We start from the raw sequence: 23,981 nt of genomic DNA on the forward strand, positions 1-23,981 counted from the left end.
TATCAGAAGAATGGAGGCGATCAGAGGTGCAAGGCACCCCTCCCCCACCCCGGGGCAGGAGCAGCCTTCAGTGTCTGTATAATTAAAAGCTCCGTCTTTCATGAGCACAATAAAGGGGCCGGGAGGTGGGCAGACTGCAGCCCTGCTGCATGTTAATGCGTTTATTATGATCAATAAGCCCTTGCCTTGCGTTTTGTCCTCTGGTTTGGGCATCTGCTTGACTGACAGCAGATACACACACACTTTTCCCAGCAGAGAGACACACACACAGTTTGCCCAATGGTGTGGACAGCTACAAGTTCAAAATCATTTGGAGGTTAACCATTCTTAGAGTCTCAAAGCACAGTCTTTGGGACTAGACAGGCCTAGGAGGGGTACTGGCTAGCCCTTGGGAGCCATGCGGCTGCGCACCCCTTACCTGCCCCAGCTAAACACCGTTCTTCAGCTCTAACGGGGAAAACAGGACTGTCTGGTTGCTCTGAGGAAGGAGTGCCTTCATGCAGACAGACTGCGGAGTGCGGAGCCTCAGTAAGGCTGCTTTCCTTTCTTGAGAATAACACACCGTTCTCTCCCCTGCAGTTACGAGAACTGGTCAGCATGTGCATCTACCCTGACCCCGACCAGAGACCTGACATCGGCTACGTGCACCAGGTGGCCAAGCAGATGCACGTCTGGACGTCCAGCACCTGAGCGTGGATGCACCGTGCCTTATCAAAGCCAGCACCACTTTGCCTTACTTGAGTCGTCTTCTCTTCGAGTGGCCACCTGGTAGCCTAGAACAGCTAAGACCACAGGGTTCAGCAGGTTCCCCAAAAGGCTGCCCAGCCTTACAGCAGATGCTGAAGGCAGAGCAGCTGAGGGAGGGGCGCTGAGCCACACATCACTGACAGTCAAATTCAAAAGTCCTTTCTTTATACTGTTGTGGACAATCTCAGCTGGGTTAACAAGGGCAGGTGGTTCAGCGAGCCACAGCAGCCCCCTGTATCTGGATTGTAATGTGAATCTTTAGGGTAATTCCTCCAGTGACCTGTCAAGGCTTATGCTAACAGGAGACTTGCAGGAGACCGTGTGATTTGTGTAGTGAGCCTTTGAAAATGGTTAGTACCAAGTTCAGTTTAGTTCTTAGGATCTTTTCAATCAAGCTGTGTGCTTAATTTACTCTGTCGTAAAGGGATAAAGTGGAAATCATTTTTTTCCATGGAGTGGAGATTCTGCTAATATTTTTATCTATGTTTTATAACTTGGTGAGTAACGATGAGAGCCCTGCACCTGGCCAGAGCATCACAGGCAAATGGCATCGGGAAGCAGGAGCATCTTCCTGGCAACCAGGCTGGGCCATCTTCTCCTGGACACCTGCCGTGTACCAGGCATTTCATCACCTCCTTGAATGCTGGCGGTTCATTTCATGATCAGTGTTAAGCATTTTCCTCCATGCGAAGGATGGGATGTAAAAAAGCTAAGGGCTAGCCTTTACAAATTCTGGTTCTGCAACTTCCTAGCGTGAATTTGGGCTTGGGCAACTTTCTTAGCTGTTCTGAGCCTTAGTTTCCTCATCTGTACAATGAGATCAATAGTACCTATCTATCTACCTTCAGGATTGCTGACAGAATTTGAAATAAAATATGCAAGTTAGCTAGTACAAAGTAGATGATCCAAAAATGGTAGCCACTCACCCTTCACAAACTGAAGTCCATGGGCCATGGAAGCCAAGAATTAATGTACACCTGTATCATGTGTAGGAAACCAAAAAGGTGTTCCTTATTTCTTGTTCCCAAACAGGATTAACTGTGAAGACGAATTTATAAATGTGAACCTAAGAAAACTCCAGCTCTGAAGGAAATCATTAGAATTTTGTTTTTGTACGTAAAGTTAACCTTCCAGTGGTCTGAGCTGTCGTCACTGACTTGATGACAGCCTGGCCCTCCAGACAAGAGCAGCGCTGGCATCGGGCAGGTGATTCCTGACACCTGCTGCCTGCAGGCGTTCGCTGACCGGGCTCTTCCTGGAGGAAACTCCCAGGGCCAGACGGCTGCTGCTTCCGCGCGTGGACTCGGATCTGCTGTGACACCGTCTGCCCGACAGTCTCTCCACATGCAGCCTTTCCTCTGCCCTTTTTCTCCATGGTCCAAATAAAACAGGGTGACTGGGAGTTACTTATAATTCATGAAGATTTTTAAATGGCTTTGGAGATTTTGCTTTTAAACCAGTAGATCCAAAACTTAAAACAGTGTCTGCAGCACAATTTCTTGAGGAACCTCGAAAAACACAACTTCCCAGGCCCCATTCAGTCATCCCAGGATTTCTTTAAGCTCCCCAAATAATTTTGATACTCATTAGCCAAGTTTCTGCCCTCATGAGGTAATTCCATTGTTCTCCCTGGCCTGCTCCTGGCAGCTGTAACATAGGAGCTGGCCTGAGCAGATTCACCCTGGAATGTTCTCTCCAAGGGAGGATCAAGTCTGTGTCGCCTGCCTAGTGCTTACCACTGAAGGTTTTTCTGATTCCAGACAAACTTTTTGCCAGTATTCTGCTGCCAGCTCTCTGAGCCCCTACCGTGCCTCCCCAACACTGCCAGCCCCAGCATGCAATGAACCTACTTTGTGCATGCCACCGGCTTTCCACACCATGAGAACAATCTGCCCAACTGGACCCTCTGGAGGTGCACGATCTCAGCCACTCACCAGGCCTGAGTGTTTGTGAAATGATCATGGTCCTACTTACTTCAAAACTAACCCCAAAACATTCCTTTTATTTCTGTGAAACCGGCCAAAGTGAGGTCCACCCACCTTCACGCAGCTCTGGCGGTGCACCTGCCCACGTTCTCTTGGTACGCAGAACTGAGCTGCGCTTGAGAACTCAAGAGGTTTGGCTTTGCCATTTCTTTCCTACTTGCTGCTGAGGTGGAAGCTGTGCTGCACTTATCACCCCATTTCAAAACCAAACCAAACCAGAGGCCACCCTGAACGGAGTCAGCCAGCAAAAGGGGCAGGTATCGATGTTCACCTGAAGCCTCAAGGGAGTCCACTCTGACTTCTGACAGCAGAGGGGTGCATGGCTCCTACGCTCTCCTGAGCCAGTGCTCAAGGAGGATCAGCACCCTGAAGGGCCAGGTCAATGGCCTTAGCAGCCCCAGACTGCCCCCTAAAACACCACACAGTGCCCAGACCTCAGCTGCCCAATTTGGTTTTTGTTTTTTATTGAGTTTCATTCAGCAAACACTAGCCACATGAATCTTACTGGGCCTCCAGTGCCCACCATCTTCCAGAACCACAGCCAGCCACCCACTGACACCATTCAGGAAGTGTCCATCGTTTGGACCGTTTCTTCCAGCACCTCAATTTCCAGAGGAGTGATTTTCTCAGTGAGGACTGCAGTGGTTCCTTTCTCACACCTGTACCGGCCAAGCCTAGTGAGAGAAAAACAGAAGCACAGAGTTAGGATTCCCCTCAAGGTGCCAGAGGGCAGGAGACAGTGAAAAATATTATATTCAGGTGAGGCAGTGAGCAGGGTAGACTGGAATCCTGGCTCTCCCGATCCCAGCTCTGTGATCCTGGGGGATTCAACTTCCTCAGTTCTCAAGTGCTGCAAAATGGGGGTGCCTGGGAGGCACAGAGCGTCATCAGTGAACACGGCACCTGGCCCTTGGTGGACACGTGACTCTCCTCCACCCCACCATCCCCAGCAAGTGCTGGGAAGCACTTGGTCCCTTGACATCAATCTTCAACCTCCCTACAGTACCTTTCAGTGACAGCAGGAAGCAAATCCCATCATTACACAAGAGAAGGGCATGACTGCTCTTCTGTGCAGCAACAAGAATGACTTAACTGTTACCTCAGACACTGTACAAACATCTGGAAGCATCAACAGTGTAAAAATACGTGCAGCCAGACTCTGGGCTTGCCATTTCAGACCACTCTCAAGACTCAAGAAAAGTTAACTGTCCCCCTCAGGGACACAGTGGCTCCCCACTAGGACACACCCAACACCTTTTTCCTGGAGTGAATCTGGCAGAGGTTTCTTTGAGCACCAGACAGTCTAGAAGATACATACTTGGGCTGTTAATTCTCACAGGAATTAGGTCAGGAATGAGGATACTGTCAAATGGCAGCACACAACCAACTGTTCCTGGGCTCTAGCTCCAGCTGGGATAATATCTCTGTCAAACGTACTGTCCTTCAGGAACTACCAGAAGGATGCTGGCTGTGCCATGACCTTGTGCTCCAGGAACACCCATCCTCTCCCCTGGGCACATGGGCTAAAAGAGGGAGCAGGAAGCAGAACAAGGAGAGCAACATCCACAGTTCTGCATCCAGGTCAGGAGCATGGTCAGCCGAGTGGCCTGCCTCTATTCTGCCAAGCCTCCCCCGACCCTCACTCTCTTAAAGGATCCAAGCAAAAGTACCTTTTAACCATGTGTCCCCACCCCATCAGTTTGAGGATGCCTCTCATTCCTCACACGCTGGAACCTTGGTGGCAGCGTGCAGTCTTGGAGCCAAAGTCCCACGTGACCTCTGTGTGCCTGATGACTCTGGACCATCCCTCAGTGTCTCCAGGAGGCTTGGACACCTCCTCACCACTGTGGTGATGGTGCCCGATTTCGGCAGCATGCATTCAGTGCTTCCACCTTACGTGCCAGTGGACTGCAAGACTGCGCCTTGGAGGGCTGCGAGCAGAGGAGGCAGCAGGGACTTGCCAGGCAAGGCCCACACTGGCGCAGGGCATGGGACGCTTGCTCAGGCCTATGGCCCTGCCCGCACCCTAGCATCCACCCTGGGAAGGGCTCCCCTAACTCAGGCAGTGCCTCCACCTTCAGTCACTGGCAGAGAAGACAACAGGGAGGTTCCAGGTAGCCTGGACACTTGCCCTTGGCCTCAGGACACCGATGGGGAGCGGGCCCCGTGCAGGTTACTGCACACCCACCATGCACCCAGCACCTTCTGGGCCGCCTCGCTGATTCTTCACAAGCAGCCCTACAAGGCGGTTTTCTTTCTGTTCCTGGGTGTTTAGAGCCTCTGTTTACAAGCGGAGCAGCCCACGTCCCAGAAGTAGGATGCGCTGCTGCTGCACTCCCTGTGGATGAAGACTCCTGCGCTAAGCACAGGTTCCCTAGGCAACCACAAATACCACTTCTCACTAGCCCAAACATGGTTTTCAGAGTCCTTGCCCAGGACCCTGTCCAGCCTGAATGGTGTAACCATTCCCTACCCCATCACCGCTTCATCGTGGACTTGCTTAAATTACGCAGCATCTTGCAAATAACTAGCAAAGCAGGCTACATGGAGTACTTGGGTCCTGCCTACCCGGAGCTCGGCAAAGCCTGGTTCCCCAACACAGCTCTGGGCCTGAAAGGTAGCTTGCCTTCCTGCTAAAGGCCCAAGGGACTTCATGGTCTCATCAGAGGTCATCTGGTTGAGCTCCATTTCCCAGACAGACTGATTTGCTGGAAGCCACCAAGCCAGCCACCAACACTCTCCAACCCCAGTGCCAGAGCTCTCTGGCGCCGTGCTGCCCCACCCCATCAAGAGCCCACTGAGCTTCCACAAGATTGAGTGCAGCCCACAGTGAATATCTGCTGGTTCTGAACGTCCCATTCTTTCCTTGTGAATTACTCCTGATACGGAGTTGTGTGTGCAGTGGGAGATGAAAGCAAGCTTGCAGAAGGTGATGCTCGCTTCCTCTGCGCTAGCTGTGGGGCTGGGTGGGAGCCGTAGTTTATAAATGCCCTGTGCTGCACCCAGATGCTACAGCTGGAAGCAGCACTCAGGGATCCCATCCTGAGCTGCTCGGGCTCCCAGAAGAGGTCAGGAGCCACAGGACGGTCAAGCAGCTGGACAATGATGAGACACTGCAAATGAGCTGCTCCTCTGACACATGCCAGCCACTAGGTTTGGAAACCTTCCAGTTCTGCTCAGCAAATCAACTAAAACTTTCTCCCACTGCTCTGAGTCTGGGCTGCACCACTGAGCTGAGGGGCCCACTCGGCGTGTAGGACAGGCTAAATGGCACGACTCCCTGTAGCATAACAGACACACATTAGCTTCCAAGGCCACCTCTGGGAGGCTGTTAGCATCGCTGACGTACACCCAGTTAGGAATCCCGGGGCACTCTGAGAGAAAGTGCTGGGGCTGCTCTGAAAAATGCACCTTCTCACAGAAATCAGGGGATTCTTTAAGACACTTGAGAAAGGACAGCAGATGATCCAAACCGCTCCACCCCACCTCCCAGCCTAGGGCTCTTTCCTGGGCCACCCTCCACCTCTCCCATCAAATTAAATCACTTTCCTACACCTGACAGCAGCCCACTGTCATAAAGCAAGTAACGAGCTGAAGGTCTGTGCGGGAGGCTGATTTGGGAGCGCTGGATGTACTTAATGTGGAAAGAACCAGGAAAACGCCATCCAGATGCCATGGAGATACCAAGGGTGGCATGATGCCAGGGGACCCAGGAAGAACTTCGTCTCCTTCACTCACCTGGTCCCCTTCTTGTTGGGCACCGTGTACGGGCGGAGAAAATCCAGCTTGCTCTTACTGATGACGCAAAGGTCGATGTTGCTTCCGGAGCCCAGGTCGTTGAAGATGCCGGCTGCGATGGCTTCGCTCACCAGCTTCTTGGCTTCCTCCTCCTGAGAAAGAGAACGGCAGCAATAACGTCCATGGCCAAACCAGGGCCTGCTCTGACATCCGCAATGTGCTTCCACTACCAGTTCGCAAGACCTTCTGAGAGAGAGGTGTTGTTTATAATGCCCATGTCACAGATGAGGAAAAGATCTCAAAGTACCTCGATGATTTGCCCAAAGTTCCCGACTCGGGCCTTTAAAACTCTTTATGCATGCACCACCTCTTGACCACATCGGACACTCACCACGAAACGATGGGCTGACTGTTACTAGAGGGTTAGTAACTTACCTTGAAAAGGGCCAGGTAGTAAGTATTTTAGGTTTTGTGGCCAAAAGTCTCTACCACACCTACTCAACTCTGTCATGCTAGCACAAAACAGCCACACACAAATACATAAACAAATGGGTACAACTGTGTTCCAATAAAACTCTATTAGCAACAGGCAGTGGGCCAGATCTGGCCCATGGACTGCAGTTTACTAACTAACCCCTGATCAAGAATGTCCAACAATAGCTGAAAGTTACTGACTGATAACATAATGGAGAAAGTCAGCATTGTAGGGGGAAGAAACTGACACCAAAACACAACAGTAGTTCTGGGGAAATGCTGGCAGACCAAGGGCGGGACATCTTGCCCAGAAGAATCTGTCTCTCCTGCTAAGGCCGTAGCCTACAGGTTCACTGAAGTAATTCATTACTTTGAATCACTCTCTCCTTTGCCCCACCTTTAAGCACAAATCCCCATCCCCAATAGTTACTGGTGAACAGATGGATTCATCCCTTTCTTATCCAAGAAGGCCTATCACATGCTATGTCCTAGACCAGGAGCTAGGGCTGCAGAGGTGGATGACGCCCCCAAATACCTGCCCTCTCGGGGCTCAGAGTCCAGCGGGGGCTCCTGACCCAAGTAAGAACAATGCAGGGTGAGGCTGGCTACAGAGCATGTGAAAAGGAGCTGGGAACATGGCTGGCCAGCAGAGCTTCAGGGAGGGCTGAAGGACAGGCTGCACACGAGGCACTCAGAAAACAGCAGTGAAATACAAGGCAGACAGCAAAGGCAACGGTACCGGACCTGGGGAACGCCAAGTTCAAGCTCTATATACGACGAGGACAAAAATGAACCAGGCTCCCTGAAAGCCGGGAATCTAACCTGTGCTATGGCGCCTTCCCAATCCACGAGGGCGTGAGAGTACATACACGTGCAAGTGCACTCCAGCGCTCATCCAAGTAACACCCTTGGACAAACAGACTCCAGGCCCAAATTCCAGCCTGAGACCCTCAAAGGGCAGATCTGCTAACCTCAAGTTTACGGAAGATCTGAACCCATTCAGGCCTCCTGCTCCTCTGCCTGCCCCATGCCAGACTAGGATTCCAGTGACATAAGCGCACTCTACAGACTCAGAAGGACAGAGAAGGTTCTGCTGGAAGTGGGCTCCTCAGCAAACCAGCAGACAGCAGTTCCTTTGATTTCATACCCCAGGTTTTTTCACTCTCATGTGACATCTATGTGGGGCCAATTAAGCTGATTCTTCTTTTGTATATACATAGTCCTGTAAGAATACATTCAAACAGGATTAGGAATTTTCTCCTAGAATTCTCAACAGTCTATGGGGCCAGGAGCTTTCCACAAACCAGTGAAGGTTAGGTAGCAAAGAAAGCCTCTTAGATAAGGAGCTGGCAGCAGCTGCTATCTAGACAGCAAAAACCAACCACTAATTCAGCAAACGCAACCTCATTCCAAACCGCTTCTCTTTAAATGGCCTTAGGTGTGTGTGCATATGGGCACTTGCGGGCAGAACCACACTTATTCCCTGTTCCTGGCCTACCACCTCTGCTCCCCCTTCTCTTCTCTACCATTTAACTATTTCCTCTGCTTTGTTTCTCGTCACTGCTGCTGGCGTCCCCAGCCAGCCAACAGTACCTGGCGGACATTGCAATCCATGGGCACACTTAGGACTACACATTTGCATTTCCCAAATGATCTGGGTAGATGGGGACAGGTGAAGAGAAGACTTGGGGGAAAAAGAAATATACACATGACATGAGACATGCATATCTAGTGTCAGTTGATTCGACTGGACACAGGACACCAGACTGCTGACAGTGCTATGTAAGATTACAAGTGATCCTCCCTCTATTTTGCAAACAGTCTATAATGTAACTGATAAGACTTTAAAATACGCAAATTTTAAAATGATATAGTTTGATTTACTCATAAAATGATCATGTATGCTGTTATTTAAGTATAAATAAAGGCTTTTTTAAATTGGGGAAATACATCTTTTAAATTCCTTTCCTCCCCACCAATTCTAGGGAAGATCATTCCTTAAGGAAGAAAATCTCAAGTCTCTCACTTTCTTCCCCCTGGTTCCACCCCACGCCTCATATACATATGGCTGAAGAGGTTAGGAGATGGAGTGAAACTTACATTTACGGAGCACCTATATGCTCACTAAATCAATCAGTCAACATCTATCAGCACTCAGACGTGCCAAGCACTGAGCTGGGCACTTTGATGATCATCAAGCTTACCCCTGCCCCCAATCATCTTTTCATGTTGGTATGGTCAGAAACTCGGGCTGACAGTCAATGACTTACACAAGGTCACACAGCTGGTAAACAAAAAATAGTAAAACAGGCCCATCAGGCCCCAGAGCCAGAAGACCACAGCACCACACCTTGCAAGTGACCTTCCTTGGGCCGGGGACTCCTCAGCTAGTCCCTGACTCAAGGCCGTGTCATTCACTCCCCACCCCCAAAGAGCCTTAAGACCTGAGCAAATTTAAGAGGAGGAGAATGGTGTTTGCCGGTTTCTCTCTGGGTCAACCTCTGATGGTCACTCCCACTGGGGGTGGAGGGCAGTGTCTCCCAAAACACCCAAGATTACCACTTCCAGGGCCTTCTTCATTCTCAACCAAGTTAGGGCAAGAGTTCTACAATGCAACGCCAAATCAATACTAAGCTCTAAGGCCTCATTTAACATATCCCTCCCTTAACACCCCAAACCCTCAAAATCGAAAGAGGGTGGAAATGACCAAAGGCTCTACTGTCCACTCACTACTTACACAGTTAATGTCTTTAACACATACCTGTAGGAACCTACTATGTTCCAGGAACGGCTTCAATGTTCAATACTGTCTCTGACTACAGTATTTCCGTACACAGAATTCTAGACATGTATGCAAATATGCTACTGGGCATATTCATACTGTGTTTTCTTTATAGTGGAATTTCACAATTAAACAACTTTTGTCTTTAACATGTGCTACCAAATATTTAAGAAAACTATCAAGAAAAACCACAAACTAAAGGCAAGAGGTGGGGAAAACACCACATTTGTATCTGTCTCTGGCCCACAGTAAGCGCAAGAAGCGCTGTCTCTTCCTTTAGGATTAATTCTTCGTAGGGAAATTGTACCTCCCTTTTCTGGAAGATGCAGAGTGACCTAGGTCCTGGGCAGCATCTGCCTGGGGACAGCTGCTACAGAGGGGCCTTGACAAGGGCCCTGCAGAGTCCATGACCCCAGCTGGTCAGGCCCAGGTGCAATGCTGTCTCCCACAGCCAGGGAGGCATCCTCCCCCAGTCAGCTGCCTATGCATTTATGTAGCAGGTCACGACGGAACCTCAGTGTGGAGATGGGCAAGTAGGACTTATCCTCGTTACCAAAAACAGCAGCTTCCTTTTGCTTTCAGACACTCAGCCAAAAGATCATCATGACCCTGATGATTAAACACCAGCTGGGGAACCCAGGTTCAAAGTCATCTGGCAGACAGAATGGGTTTGAATCCCCAGTCTACTACTTAACTGCTGGGCAACCCTCGACAAGTCACTACACCTCTCTGAGCTTACTCTCCTGCTCTGCAATATAATGATAAATCCTACTTCACAAGATTACTAACAAATTAGAAAATAAAAGCACAGAAAGCACCTGCTATAGTCTTGGCACACAGCTACTGCTTAATAAATGGTAAGTTATTTAATAAAGCAAGCCAAAGGGCTCCTAAAAACACAACTTATCTCTAAGCAGCGACTGCCTCTAACAAACCCCAGGCCAGGAGAAGGAGGTCCAGACAAACCTGCTGACAAATCTTCACACAGGGCCACAGAGAAGTTCCTATAATAATTAATCCAAGCAAAAAGCACACTCCCTAAAAGTTCGGAGAATATAAAAGGAACACTTCTTGCTTTATGGCTACAAAGACCAAACTAACTGGGAATATCAGTCCCCCGGGCCACCCCAGCTTCTTAAATGAGATTACAATAAGAGTGATGTACTGTACTGAAAGTCAGCTGTGACAAGCAGCACTTTATAGAGCTATCTGTTTGTCTCCATCACTGCATCACACAATGTGTCCCCGGACTCCAATGTGCAGTTCCATTTACCGCTACATGACAAATGGGCAGCACTTGTAAAAGGCACAAAGAGGTCCACGTCGGCCACGTAATGGTCACCACAGCTGTACCCGAGTGCTTGAGGGGACAAAACAGACCCCCAAGTTCATTAAACTGACCAGTAATGGATCTTTCAAAAAGTGCCTTAGGAATCGTACAGAAAAGGCTAAAATAAATAACTCAGCATGGAAGGCTAATCTGAAATGGTGTTTGATAAATTATTTATAACACGGGCGATTGTCTGCATTTAATATTGGAGCTACTAGTAGCATCTTTAAAAGATGATTTATGTGTTGTAATGCTATTAAACTTTATATTGGCCCACTGCTAGCTATAAAGTCTGCTGAGATTTAGAGAATGAGTTTTAAACTGTCACTGCAACATCATAGGAGATGGAGACTGTATTAAATCTTTACTTTAAACCTGTTATCTAGAGAGTTGCATTTTGTAGACACTCACAAACTGATAGATTACCTCGGCATCCGCTACAGTGCAGGTCCAAAACAGTACTGCCAAGAAACTTTTTCTGCATTATTCTTGTCTACAGCTACAATCGAATTTCTCTTCTCACTTAAGTGATTTGTCACCAGAGAAAAATGTAGCTGTGCCAGCCAATGGGCACTCTGGACAGTTCAGCATCAAATTAATACTCTTTAAATACACTCTCTTGACTGTTCAGCTATGCATCTGAACACTGCTTTACTTACACTGTAGGCAGGCAAAATATTAAATATGCACTTGACTGAAAACCTAACAGACTATTTTACGCACAGCTTTGGAATGTGAAAATTTATGTATGCGGCAAGTCATTTGACATAACTGATTAGTAACTAAAATTTTTAAAAGAATTTAAAAAATAAAATTGGTTATTTGCCGGCAAATATACTGTTTATGGAGCTAAGGAGCTGGCATAGGGGGCAGAAAACAGAGAGAGATTCAGCCTTTTTCCTGAGGAACAGGGCTCCCCCCGCTTTAAGGGTTTTCAGGGCAGCACCCAAGTATCCCTTGCCTTCTGTGCCACCTCCATGCCAGGAGGAAGGGGTGCAGCTCTCCTGCCTTTGCTGGGGGAAACAAGAATGTGGATGGCATGACAGCTGAACCCTCACGACTTCCATCAATTTCCCTGTGTGTTGCTGAACCTATATTTAGTTCCATTAGTTCACAACCATTTGCTCCTTCATTAACTACTAAGGATTTAACTTGTAAGAAGTGAGGCATGGGAGGGTTGGGGAGATGCTGGCCAAAGGATACAACATCTCAGAAGGCGTAAGTTCAAGAGATCTATTGTACAACACAGTGGTAATAGTTAATAACAATGTATTGTATTCTTAAAAACCAGCTAAGAAAGATTTAAGTGTTCTCACCACAAAAAAAAATTTGAGGTAATGTATGCTAATATATTGGCTTGACTTTGCCATTCCACAATGTACACAAATTTCAAAACATCATTTGCATATGATAAGTATATAGTTTTTATTTGTGAAGCCAGATAATTTTTTAAAAAGAATTAAGGCAATCCAAATGCAGCTTGGAAAATCTTCATTATCTTTTGCCACTTTGATTTGAAACAGCAAAAAATTCCATTCCTCTGATTCCATTCCTCTGATGATCTAGAGCAGAACAGATAAAAGTCTGGGTGTGATGAGAATTTGGACTCTAAAGAGAGAGGATGAAAATTCTGAACGTCAGGGGGTCCGCCCTACACCTTCTCCATCTTTGTATCCCAGGGAACTAGCTTGGTGCTTGGCATGTAGGTCAACAAATGAAAAAACGAAATGTTCACTTCAAATGCATGCATGGCTCTGCCAAACTCAAAGACTCTGAAATCAGGAGAGAGACCCCTACCAAATGGGGCAATTCCCAAACTGCACCAGCCCCAACTGGAGACCATTCAAAGACAAGCACTTGAGAGGAGGTCGGAACACGATGTGTTTATTGGGAGCCTGCTGACAGGCTAAGGCTCTGACTCTGTCACTGATGCGGCCTGAAGACTCATTAATGGTTGATGGCTGAATACAATTGAAAGAGTTCAAAAAAAGTGTTTGAAACAGTCCCTGCGAAAGCAGTATGCTCCCTGCACTGAGTCACAGACTTGACGTATCCCATGTGTAGCCACATTTTTTACGGTAGAAAACTTTTCTTTTCTTTTCTTTTCTTTTTTCTTTCCAGACTGGGCTGTGTGACAAGAGCAAAGGTTTCTGAGTTTGGGGTTTGGCCTGAGCTGTATGGGTGAATACGCCTGCCTGTGTTAACACCTAGGAATTCAGCAGAGCCGAGCTGCAGCTGGTGCTGGGCACACTTAGAGCCAGGAGTGAGTCAGTGGCTGCATCTTTAAGGCCTAGCTGGTGTTACCATTTCTTTCTTTGACAGCTTTTTTTTTTTTTTTTTGGTACCAGGATCTGGGTGACACAAATAATGAAGGAAAAACTCGCTGTGGGTGCAGGAGTGATTTGAGGGGTTTTAAGTGGGAATGGGAAGGGGTGTTCATGTTCACGGAATTGCCCACCAGGTCTGTCCCAGGTCACTGAGTGATGCCTGTCAGAACTCACAGCCAGGAAGAGATGGCAGTGGCTGCATGGCCACAATGGGCTGGAAAATGGTAGCCCGGAATGAGGACAGCCCTGGACAGCGGGTCACTCTCTGAGCCAAAGAGTGCCCCTCGTAAGAATGAGAATAATACCTCTGTCCGAGGAATAAAATGAGAGAAATGACCCCAACACAGCAATTTCACAAACAGGACGGTTAGCAAGTCCTAGGGTAGAAGAAAACAGGCAAGGGTATGAGAGAACTAACACCAAGCACCTGCCACACCCCGGGGTCTGAGCCAAACACTTGAGTTACTTATTGAATTCCCAACTGCTGGTACAGATGAGGAAACTGGGGCTGTCAGAAAGGTTGACTGATGCACTCAAAGGCACACAGCTGTGTACAAGCAGGAGCGTCGAGGATGCATGCCAGGTTAGTGCCTGGCACCACCAAAGCCTGTCTTCCTATCCCACCATGAGGAAAATCTGTGGCGGGCAAGTGGTTTTGCTGGAATCTGCAACAGTGAATGGAAGGAAAAATACCTAAGCTTCCAGAGGGAAAAGAACCAAAAGAGACAAGAACATATTGCTTTCCACAAGGAGAAGAAATCAATGTTCACAGCATATGTGTATACAAATATATATTTCCAAGGCTGCATTGAATCAAATGTAATCAGAGAAGAAAAAAAAACAAGAAAGCCTGGGTTTAAAGAAAGTGAGAAATACGCTCAACAATCCTCAAAATGAAAACCAGGCTGCCGCAGATACTAATAAGATCCTCATCATATTTCTCTCTCTCTGCAAAAACAACGTGGCCAGTGATAACTCTGGCAATAAATTCCTGGAGCCACTGAAAGGGCTATCACCTGAAAACAGAGAGAAATGAAGTGAATCTGTTCCATGGGTCACAACAAAGCAGCAGCTAGCACTAGAATTTCTCAGGATAAGGAGAGTAAGCGATGACAGAAATACAGTCCTGCAGAGGCTGAAATCAGGGTCTGAGACCAGCAGAAGAGCCGCGTTCCCACCTCCAATATCTGGATAGGACAAAAGCACTGCTAGATCCCGGGCACATGTGGGAAGGCTATCACAGGCACTATGTTATATGACATAATCCTGCTTCCACAGCCTGACAAGGCCCAGACACAACCAGGAGGAGATCCAAGGAAGTACAGAGTGCCCTTGTTCTAGGAAGTTTAAAGATGGCCAAAATGAGGCAAATTTCAAATGATGCAAAACTCCTGCAAAATGGCCAGGTTAGCTTAGCTCAGCAAGCATGCACGAGTGTCTGCTACGAACACATCGCACTTGCTGTGCTGAACAATGGAGACAGGCCTGAACACAGAGCCTGACCATGAGAATTATGGAGCCCAGAAGGGGAAACAAGGAGATAATCTCATTACAATGAGGTAAGAACTAGTAAGAGACAGGCCTGACAAAGGAGCCACACATGGACCCAGGTCTCGTAGGGTGTAGGTGATGGAGACTGGGCAAGGCCTTGTAACGCAAGTGAAAGGTAGCCAAGCCAAAGGGCAGACGTGTTGGCAGGAGGAGAGCCATGGACATGGGGAAGAGAAAGGTGTGATCGAGTAGGTAGTTCAGTGTGGCTGACTGCCAGAGAACCTCACAGGCTATACAGACAGCCCACCCTTTATGCTAAGCAGCAGGGAGACATGAAAATTTTTACCTGGAAAATGATGTACAGCCATGCACCATGTAACATTTTGGATAACAACGGACTGCATATAAAAGTGGTCCCATAAAATTATCTTGAAGCTAAAAAACTCCTCCAGGCTGGGTACAGTGGCTCACACCTGTGACCCTGTAATGTTGGGAGTCCTGAGCCCAGGAGCTCGAGACTAGCCTGGGCAACATAGTGAGACCCTGTCTCTACAAAATAAAAAAAATTAGCCGGGTGTGGTGATGTGCACCTGTAGTCCCAGCTACTCGGGAGGCTGAGGCGGGAGGATTACTTGAGCCTGGGAGGCTCAGGTTGCAGTGAGCTGTGATCGTGCCACTGCACTCCAGCCTGGGAGACAGAGCAAGACCTTGTCTCAAAAAAACAGAGAAAGAGAGAGGGATTACTATCACTTTCTACCCTCCAGTGAGGTAAGATGTGGATGCAGAAGATGGTGATACTGATGGCCCTATCCCTGCAAAGGCCTACACCAATGTGTGTGTTTGTGCCTTAGTTTTTAACAAAACGTCTAAAAGGTAAAAAATAAAAATAAAAAAATTTTAACAGAAAAGAGCTTATAGGCCAGGCGGGCATGATGGCACATGCCTGTAATCCTAGCACTTCAAAGTAGGAGCATCACCTGAGGTCAAGAGTTTGAGACCAGCTTGGCCAACATGGTGAGACCCCATCTCTATTAAAAATACAAAAATTAGCCGGGCATGGTGATGCACGCCTGCTGTCCCAGCTACTCGGGAGGCTGAGGCAGGAGAATCGCTTGAACCTAGGAGGTGGAGGTTGCAGTGAGCCGAGATCATGTTCTGCACTCCAACCTGGCCAACAGAGCAAGACTCTGTCTCAAAAAAAAAAAAGTCTATAACAAAAGAGCTTATAGATTAAGGACATAAAGAAAAATATTTTGTACAGCTGTACAGTGTGCTTGTGTTTTAAGTTAAGCATTATAAGGGTCAAAAGTTTTTAAAATTTACAAAGAAGTAAAAAGGTTACAGTAATTACTGAAGGAAATTTTTTTGTGTGTAAATGTAGTGTAGCCTAAGTGTCCAGTGTTGATAAAGTCTACAGTAGTGTACAGTAACACCCTAGACCTTCACATTCACTCACCAGCCACTCACTGACGCACCCAGAGCAATTTCTAGTTTTAAAAGATCCATTCATGGCAAGTGCCCTAGACAGATACACCATTTTTTATCTTTTATACCATACTTTTACTGTACCTTTTCTACATTCAGATGCTTAGATACACAAATACTTACTGCTGTTACAGCTGCTGACAGTATTCAGCACAGTAACACGCTGTACAGGCTTGTAGCCCAGGAGCAACAGGTTGCACCATAGTGCATAAGTGTGTGGAAGGCCAGACCATCTAGGTTTGTGTAAGTACATCCTATGACATTTGCGTGATGACAAAATCACCTAAGGATGCATTTCTCAGAATGTGTCCCTGTCGTTAAGCAACACGTAACAGTAGTTAGACTTGTGCTTTTTGAAACTCCACCAGGGAAGCCGTGGGGGAGGAAATGCCAAAGGCAGGAGACCAGAGAGGAGCTGATAATATTCTCAATGAGAGATGGTGGCAGGGCAGCAGGGCCAGGGAGGAAGACCAGCAGTAGAGCAGATGTGGGTGAGGAGGAAGCAGCAGCCAGGTGAAAGAGCAGGACGGAAAGACGTGGAGGGTGCCAGCTGGACTTCCAACCTCAGTCATAGGTGCTGACCACCCCTCTGAACAAACACAGCCTTCACACAAAGGCCTTTTGTAACTTCTTGGCAACTATTTTTCTGGTGGGTGGTGAGCAGCCAATGGCTGACTTGATTCTATTCCCCCCACTGCACCAGGAGGAGCTAACTCAGATACTTCTCCATAAAACCTCCAGGCACGTGCAGCATTCAGATACACTTGGTTACTTAGGTGGCAGGAGGGAGGTCTCAAAAAGGCATAAGGAAACTTCTGGGCTCTGGAGCTGATGAATATAGTCACTATATTGACTGTGGTCATGGGGGGTGGGGGAGGCAATGCTTGACAGAGGCAAAGAATTTGAGAGAATCAAGATCCAGATACGAATCTAGTCCTGTTACTTACCAGCGGTGTGACCTCAGTGATAAAAATCACTCCACATTTTTAAGTTCCAATTGCCCCATCTGCAAAGGAAGACCTAAAACCCCCAAGCACCCAGGATGGTCATGAGGATGAGACGAAGTGTCATGCACAGGAGATGCTGGGCCACGGTGCCTGCAATGCAGGAAATCCACAATGAACACTGACTTCACCTGATCCTACCCATCTCCATCGCTCACTAACACGATCACCAAGGCAAAAGGCCGGCCTTCCAGAACCACCAATGCGATAGGCAACCCATAACAACTCAGTACTTCTTTTTTTCAACCCCCATTTAAAAGCAAATCAATTATGACAGCAGCCATCATACTGCAAATGAAATTCAATATATTGCCATAAAATCTTTGTTCATATGCACATCTTCCATATAGAATTACGGCCATTTTGGTGAGAAGTGTAAGTACCACATTTTCATTTATTCTCTTTCACCAAAAATTATATTCTAAAAAGACACAGAAAAAGAAGGCAGACTTACTGTGTGCAGGCTCTGTGCCAAGTACCTGATTCCACACATTCACCCATACAACGCTTTAAGGTGGTTTGGTTTTTTTTACCCAAGAAAACAAAACCTCCAGTCTCCAAAAATACAAATAATGCCTCCAAGTCTTTATGTAAATTAATTTATAAATCACTGACAGGTTTCTCTTTTTAAACTACTTTACCTCTAAAATCATTTCACAGTTGCAAATATATTGCTTAAATTATGGTACCCTAACATTCCATCACTCCTCTGGCTTGTTACATTAGGTAAAATTAAACACATCCCAATGAATTCCTCTACTACAGAATCTAGTCATCGAATCCCACGGCAAAGCAACTATCAAATTCACTGCATCAAAACTACATTCAAATGCTGACATTTCCCTAAAATACATGTAATAAAACCTCTCAGCAAACAGAACCAGTCAAATTATTTTCGGCCGCCCCGTATATCAATAAAAAAGATATCATTTCATTTTCCCATTTGGCCATTTGTTGATTATAAATCTTAACTGAAACTGACCAAGAAAGCAAAGGCACTTGAATTTTCTGTAAAAGTTTCAGGACAAGAGGTAGTCAGAGACTCAGAAAAACTCTTGTCACACCTGATGAGCATTTTACAAACGGTCCTCCTAATGATCCCTTCAGGTACTGACTTCAGTCTATTTCATGAGAGTGAGTTTTATATCTTATATCTTATAAACTGGGGCTACAGGGGTTATACAAGAGGCAAAAATCAATCTTCCAACCCAGGCCTCTTCAGAGCCCACGCGTGCACGCTCCATCCAGTCCATTCTTACCGCTCTATCCCCTAATTCCATTCAGCTGGTTAAAAGCCACTGTATTTGTCAAGGAACCAAAGTTAATGAGTCTTTACGTCTTTTTAATATTCTGTTATCACCAAGATTCTGATTCTAGAAAAACTACATTCCAACATGACAGGGTGTCAATGGCGGCGAGAATGACCACATTCTACAGATAAAATATTCACTGCAAATATTTTTTAAAATCTGTACCACTAGGTGGAATTTTAAAATATCTATTTAGTATAACTTCCTATCATTTTTTGGTTTCTGCACAATTTCAGGGTTAGGGGAGGGTAGTATAAATTACCTAACAGACACCCACAAGTAACATTATCTGTTAAGGTTAAAACTTTACCTTCCTGAGGTATGCTGCTGGGGTCTCATTACAGCAGGTAATCTGACATTCCGCCATGCACAACACACTAAGTACCAGCATCTCCCAATTACACTGCAACATAAATCTCAAAGGACATTTGAAAAGTCTACACAGCTCCTGCACCTACTGCCGAAACACAAGCACCTCTAATGGAATGTGGCAGCTTTCTAAACTAAATATTCACATGCAGGGACAGGGATGCTAAGCTCTGGCCTTATCTCACACTGAAGAGTGGATGCTAATTAAAAGGCCACACTGACTTGGGAAATGACCGCCCAGACAACTTCGGACACTGTCTGCAATTTCCTTTCCCAGCTGTCCCAACTTCCAGGACTGCACAACTGAGAGGCAGAGCAGGGGCCCCCGTGCCTCTGGACATAACGTTCCTGTCCGAAATGCTCCCCTTCTCTTCCGCCTCCCTGTCCCACCCTTCCTCACACCCCAAGACCAAAAAAATTCATGTGAGGAGTCACATGCAACTTGAGGAGGCCTTAGAGTCCCCCAGATAGAGTCCATCAGCTCCTCTCCCGCGACACCTCTACTGCCCACTGTATAGGTACCGTTCTCCACTTTTCATGCCATAGTCCCTGCCCGTGGGCCCATGTACCCCACTAGGTTGTAAAGTCACTAAGAAAGGGACCATGTCTTAAAACCAGGCACAGGGGCCTGATCGACAAAACTCCAGGTGAACGGCATGCAAGTCCACCCTTCACCTCTCTGAAGGGCCGCCGCCTATCAACAGCTTACAGAGGCCTTCCTGGCAACTCCAGTGGCAACACAGATCTCTTCTGGTGGCGCAGATGCCAAGACACTTCCCCCACTACACTCTGCCTTTGCCAGTTTCGATGTGCCTTAGGAGTTTTTGAGAAAGAGCACCTTTTTTTTTTTTTTTTTTTTTTTTAAAGCTTTCACAATAGCAGAAGGTATCCAGGGTATATTTGTTCCTACCATAATCATTTGGCTATTTTTAGAACTGTTTTTACTTCAGCTAGCAAAACCTACACTTGATATAGGCTGTCATGGAGAAAAAAAAAAAAAAACCTGTCATAAAAGTAGTAATGGCTTTGAAATAGCTCATCCAAGCCAACTTTATTCTCATCCCTCTTTACTTAAGAATCACCAATCCCTTCAAATATTGGCAGTTCCGTTTATTCAGATCTTCCAGTATATAAAATTTGCTGACTTTTCCCCCCTTGAGTTGATATAGATACATAAAAACTGCAAAGCTTTTTTTTTTTTTTTTTCTTGGCTAGAAACAAAACTTCTCTGCCAGTGTAAAATACAGGGGCATTTTTAAATTACCATATGATTTAGATCCGAAGGCAAAAACAGTGCAGTAGCAATTTAAAACCTTCCAGCCTGTGAAAGCTGACAATTAACTCAGTGAAATACGGTCCAAGCCCTCACGCCCCCCACCAACTCTTGTAGGCAATGGTCTCAATTAACACCTACATGCCCTGCATTAGAAGGTTTACCATTTTATATTTTAGGTTAATTTACATATATCATGTAAACCTACACAGGGACTACATTTAAATACTTGGCCCCAAATATTATTTTAAACTTAATTTTCCACAGAGCTAATAAAAAGAAGAAAAAACTTTGCTAAAATTCTTCATCACGCTTCAGTGTATATTAGCAAATGGGCAGTGTGTGACTGCCTTGCACACCCATGAGCCCACCACCTCCCCCCTTCTGATATCGCACACCACACAAGTATAATAAACCATGTGAATATTTCATACCGCTGTGAAATATGCTGGAGTATCAATTCAACATCTGCTGTCTTTAGGGTCCGGGAGTCCCGCAGAGACGCTTTCAATTTGTAATTGAGTTCTATGCTGAATTAATCAGCAGTTTATCTTTTTTCTAAAATAATGTCTTCACCACTAACCCAGATTTACATTAAGAATTTATGCCAAATTATCTGCCAAGGCAAAACTTACAAGATTCTACACTATAATCCAGTAACACTCAGTCCTATATTTCATTGCTTGTATTTCTTTAACCTATATACAAGAAAAGTGGAAATCCATTGTTCCAAGAGCCTGCAAAACTCTAACCACAGATGACCTCTTAGATTTGTAACAGAGCCTCACTTTTGATGGTGAAATTCGTGCTGGTTTCCTCCTCTCCCCCTGAAAGCCACTGTTCAGTAAGTGGTTATGACTCCAAATTTTTACCAAATAGAATTCTAAAATGAAATAAAGTCAGTGGATAACAAAAGAGTATCTTTTATTTCTTCTCCCAAGGAAAATCTTCCCATTCTAAATCTTGGCTTGGCTCAAGAAACAGAAACAAGACAACCTAGATAAAGGAAGGATTTTTAGTGCTTATTATGCACCTGAGACCCAAGTTAGCAAAGGCAATTCAATTTGAAGAGGGGTGAAGTCCTATTCTCTCTATGATATCATGATGCAGAATATTTTATTAGCAATATCTTCCTCTGAATTCCACCTGTACAGTTAAAAATCTCCAAACACTTACTGAATTCAACACTATCTCTGAATCTAGCTCTCACCTGTCTCTCTGAATCGTCTCTGGTCACAAGATCAGAAGTTTTTTGCTTGCTGGACTTTTGCCACAGGTGCCAGCAGACAACATACTTCATGAAATATTTCTCCTATATGGTGTATGTCCCCCTGCATTTCAGTTCTAGGAAATATGTAAAGCAAAAGCATTTCGAATGGAACACCTGCTCCAAAGAAATGCATCATAAATAATTACCTATCAACTACAGAATAGAATAATCCCTTCTTTTCAATCTACTTTGCCAATAGCTGCACAAGGAATTGCCACCACCATACACAACAGCCTCTCTCAGTACTGCCTCTGCATTACAGCACCAAGCCTAACAGCTTGCAATCACTTGGAACCTGTAACTATCTGCTGATGACATACTGGTTACATGAGAATATGAAATTCAGTGTTTACACAGCAGGGCAGAAGACATGACAGAATTTTCAGAAATATTTTTGGGAGAAAAATCAACATCAATAACAAAGCCAATATACCATTTGTTGATATCCTTTCATTACTCGTCTAAGAACTGGAAATAGAGACCTTCAAAATGTATATAGTCACTTTTCTAAGATTTGTTGATTCTTGAATTCCAGAGACCTGGCACCAAAAAGAATCCATTCCCAGCTTATGGAGATTTTTGGTACACTATGCCTTTCCTTTTCTGTTTCCTTCCGTCTAACCCATTTCCTGAAATTAAATGGGAATAAGTCACACTTTCTAAAATTTCCTTCAACCCTTCCCCAAAATATCCCACTTTCAACTTCAACTTTTATTAAAGGCAGAATGCGATGGCAAGCATAGAAATGAGGACCAGCCACCACCATTAACTGGGATTCTGGAGATAAAGAGATGAGGAAGACAGTGACTTGACAGAAGAATACACATTCTGTGGCCATTTCTAAGTCCAGGAAGACTAACAAATCCTAGAGAATCAAGAAAGAAAGAAGCCATTACTTCTAAAATTCCAAACTCTGTGTGGTAGGAAGCAAAGTCCTGCTCTTGAAATCAGGTGAAAGACTAAATACAATTCCTGTCTGCTCTGTAAGATGCCACAAAATGCAAAAAGCAAGAAGACTGATGAGAAGCCTTAACTCAATAAGTCCCTTCTTACCTCTCCCAAGCTGGCCACCAGTGGGCTCCAATGCACAAGAACAAGCTCACTTCTTAAAAGGGGGACAACTCAAAATATCTGGTGCTGGTGGGAACCTTTCACCTTCAACAGTGTTTCTCATCATCATCTATTCTAAAGGCAGAATGGGTAATTTTCCAAATCACCCACTGAACCATAAATGCCAACTTCAATAACCGTTCATTTAGCACTATTAGAAATCACTACTTAGAATAATTCCATACAGGACCCCAGGGATTGTATCTTAGGGTTCGGACATCTCTAAAACCTAACATTTTATGTTAAATAAAGCCAGAAAATTATTGGGGAAAACTGATCCATCTTTTGATCCAATAATAAAGACAATTTATTATATCTAGTGCCTCAGGTCTTAAGGAAAGCCAATAAGCAGGAATTATGACCAAAAGCAAATGACAGAAACAGCCTCAGGGAGAGCCTCTGAAAAGGCCCTTTCAATATTTAAACAAAGGTACAATCACCAAACCAATTACGGCACAAATCCAGTGTACAAAGGAAGCACGTCAAACGTTTCGATTGTCTCATCTAAATATTTCCAGAGTTGCACTAGTTCTTAGCAAAAAATCCATCAAAACCACAATAAGATACCAACTCACACACACCCACCAGGATGACTACAATCCAAAGGATGATAAGTCTTGGTGAGGATGTATGGAAATCGAAACCTTCACACACTGCTAGTGGCACACATGCTTTGGAAAACTCTGGCAGTTCCACAAAAGATTAAACATAGAGTAACTATATGACCTGGCAATCTTGCTCCTAGAATTTCTCTTCCCAAGAGAAATACAAAAACTTGTACACCAATGTTCATAGCAGCATTATAAATATAGTCATATAGTGAAAACAATCCAAATGTCCAACTAATGAATAAATAAGTAAAACGCGGTATGTCCACACAACAGAATACTATTTGACCATCAAAAGAAATAAAATACTGATATATGCTACAACACGGGTGAAATATCACATGAAGTGAAAGAAGCTAGGCACAAAAGACCACACATTATATGATTACATTTATATGAAATGTCCAGAATAGGCAAGTGTACAGAGACAGTGGATTAGTTATGGCCTAGGGCTGGGAGGGTTGGGGGAAAATGGGGAGTGATAGCAAATAAGAATGGAGTTATTATTTTTTTAAGGTGATGAAAATGTCCTAAGATTGACTGTGGTAATAGCTGTACATCTCTGTGAATACACTAAAAACCACTGAACTATACACTTAGAACAGGTGAATTGCATAGGTGTGAATTATCAATGAAGCTATTATTACGTAGTAATAGAACTAGGTATCCCACACTTTT

At 45.4% G+C, this 23,981-nt stretch overlaps 2 protein-coding genes across 5 annotated transcripts in view; one reads left to right on the forward strand and one right to left on the reverse strand.

Moving 5' to 3' along the window:
* Positions 1-8,887, forward strand: part of NEK6 (NIMA related kinase 6) — a 102,571-nt gene extending 93,684 nt beyond the window's left edge. For 3 of the 4 annotated variants that reach the window (XM_033190751.1, XM_033190744.1, XM_033190754.1), the window contains exon 10: positions 580-2,174. In XM_033190751.1, coding sequence (XP_033046642.1) covers positions 580-690 — 111 coding nt within the window. In that variant the 3' untranslated portion in view covers positions 691-2,174. Of the gene's footprint in view, positions 1-579 lie in introns of all 4 variants that reach the window. The other variant, XM_033190735.1, reaches the window with a different exon arrangement.
* The window catches only part of PSMB7 (proteasome 20S subunit beta 7), a 62,577-nt gene continuing 41,763 nt past the window's right edge, over positions 3,168-23,981 (reverse strand). Inside the window, exons 7-8 of the mRNA XM_033190766.1 lie at positions 6,471-6,622; positions 3,168-3,406 (exon numbers count right to left, since the gene is read on the reverse strand). Of these exons, the coding sequence (XP_033046657.1) occupies positions 3,295-3,406; positions 6,471-6,622 (264 nt within the window). The 3' untranslated portion in view covers positions 3,168-3,294. The remainder of the gene's footprint in view (positions 3,407-6,470; positions 6,623-23,981) is intronic.

This window comes from Trachypithecus francoisi, unplaced genomic scaffold (genome assembly GCF_009764315.1).
Source record: "Trachypithecus francoisi isolate TF-2019V2 unplaced genomic scaffold, Tfra_2.0 Contig01585, whole genome shotgun sequence".
Classification (NCBI taxonomy): Eukaryota; Metazoa; Chordata; class Mammalia; order Primates; family Cercopithecidae; genus Trachypithecus; species Trachypithecus francoisi.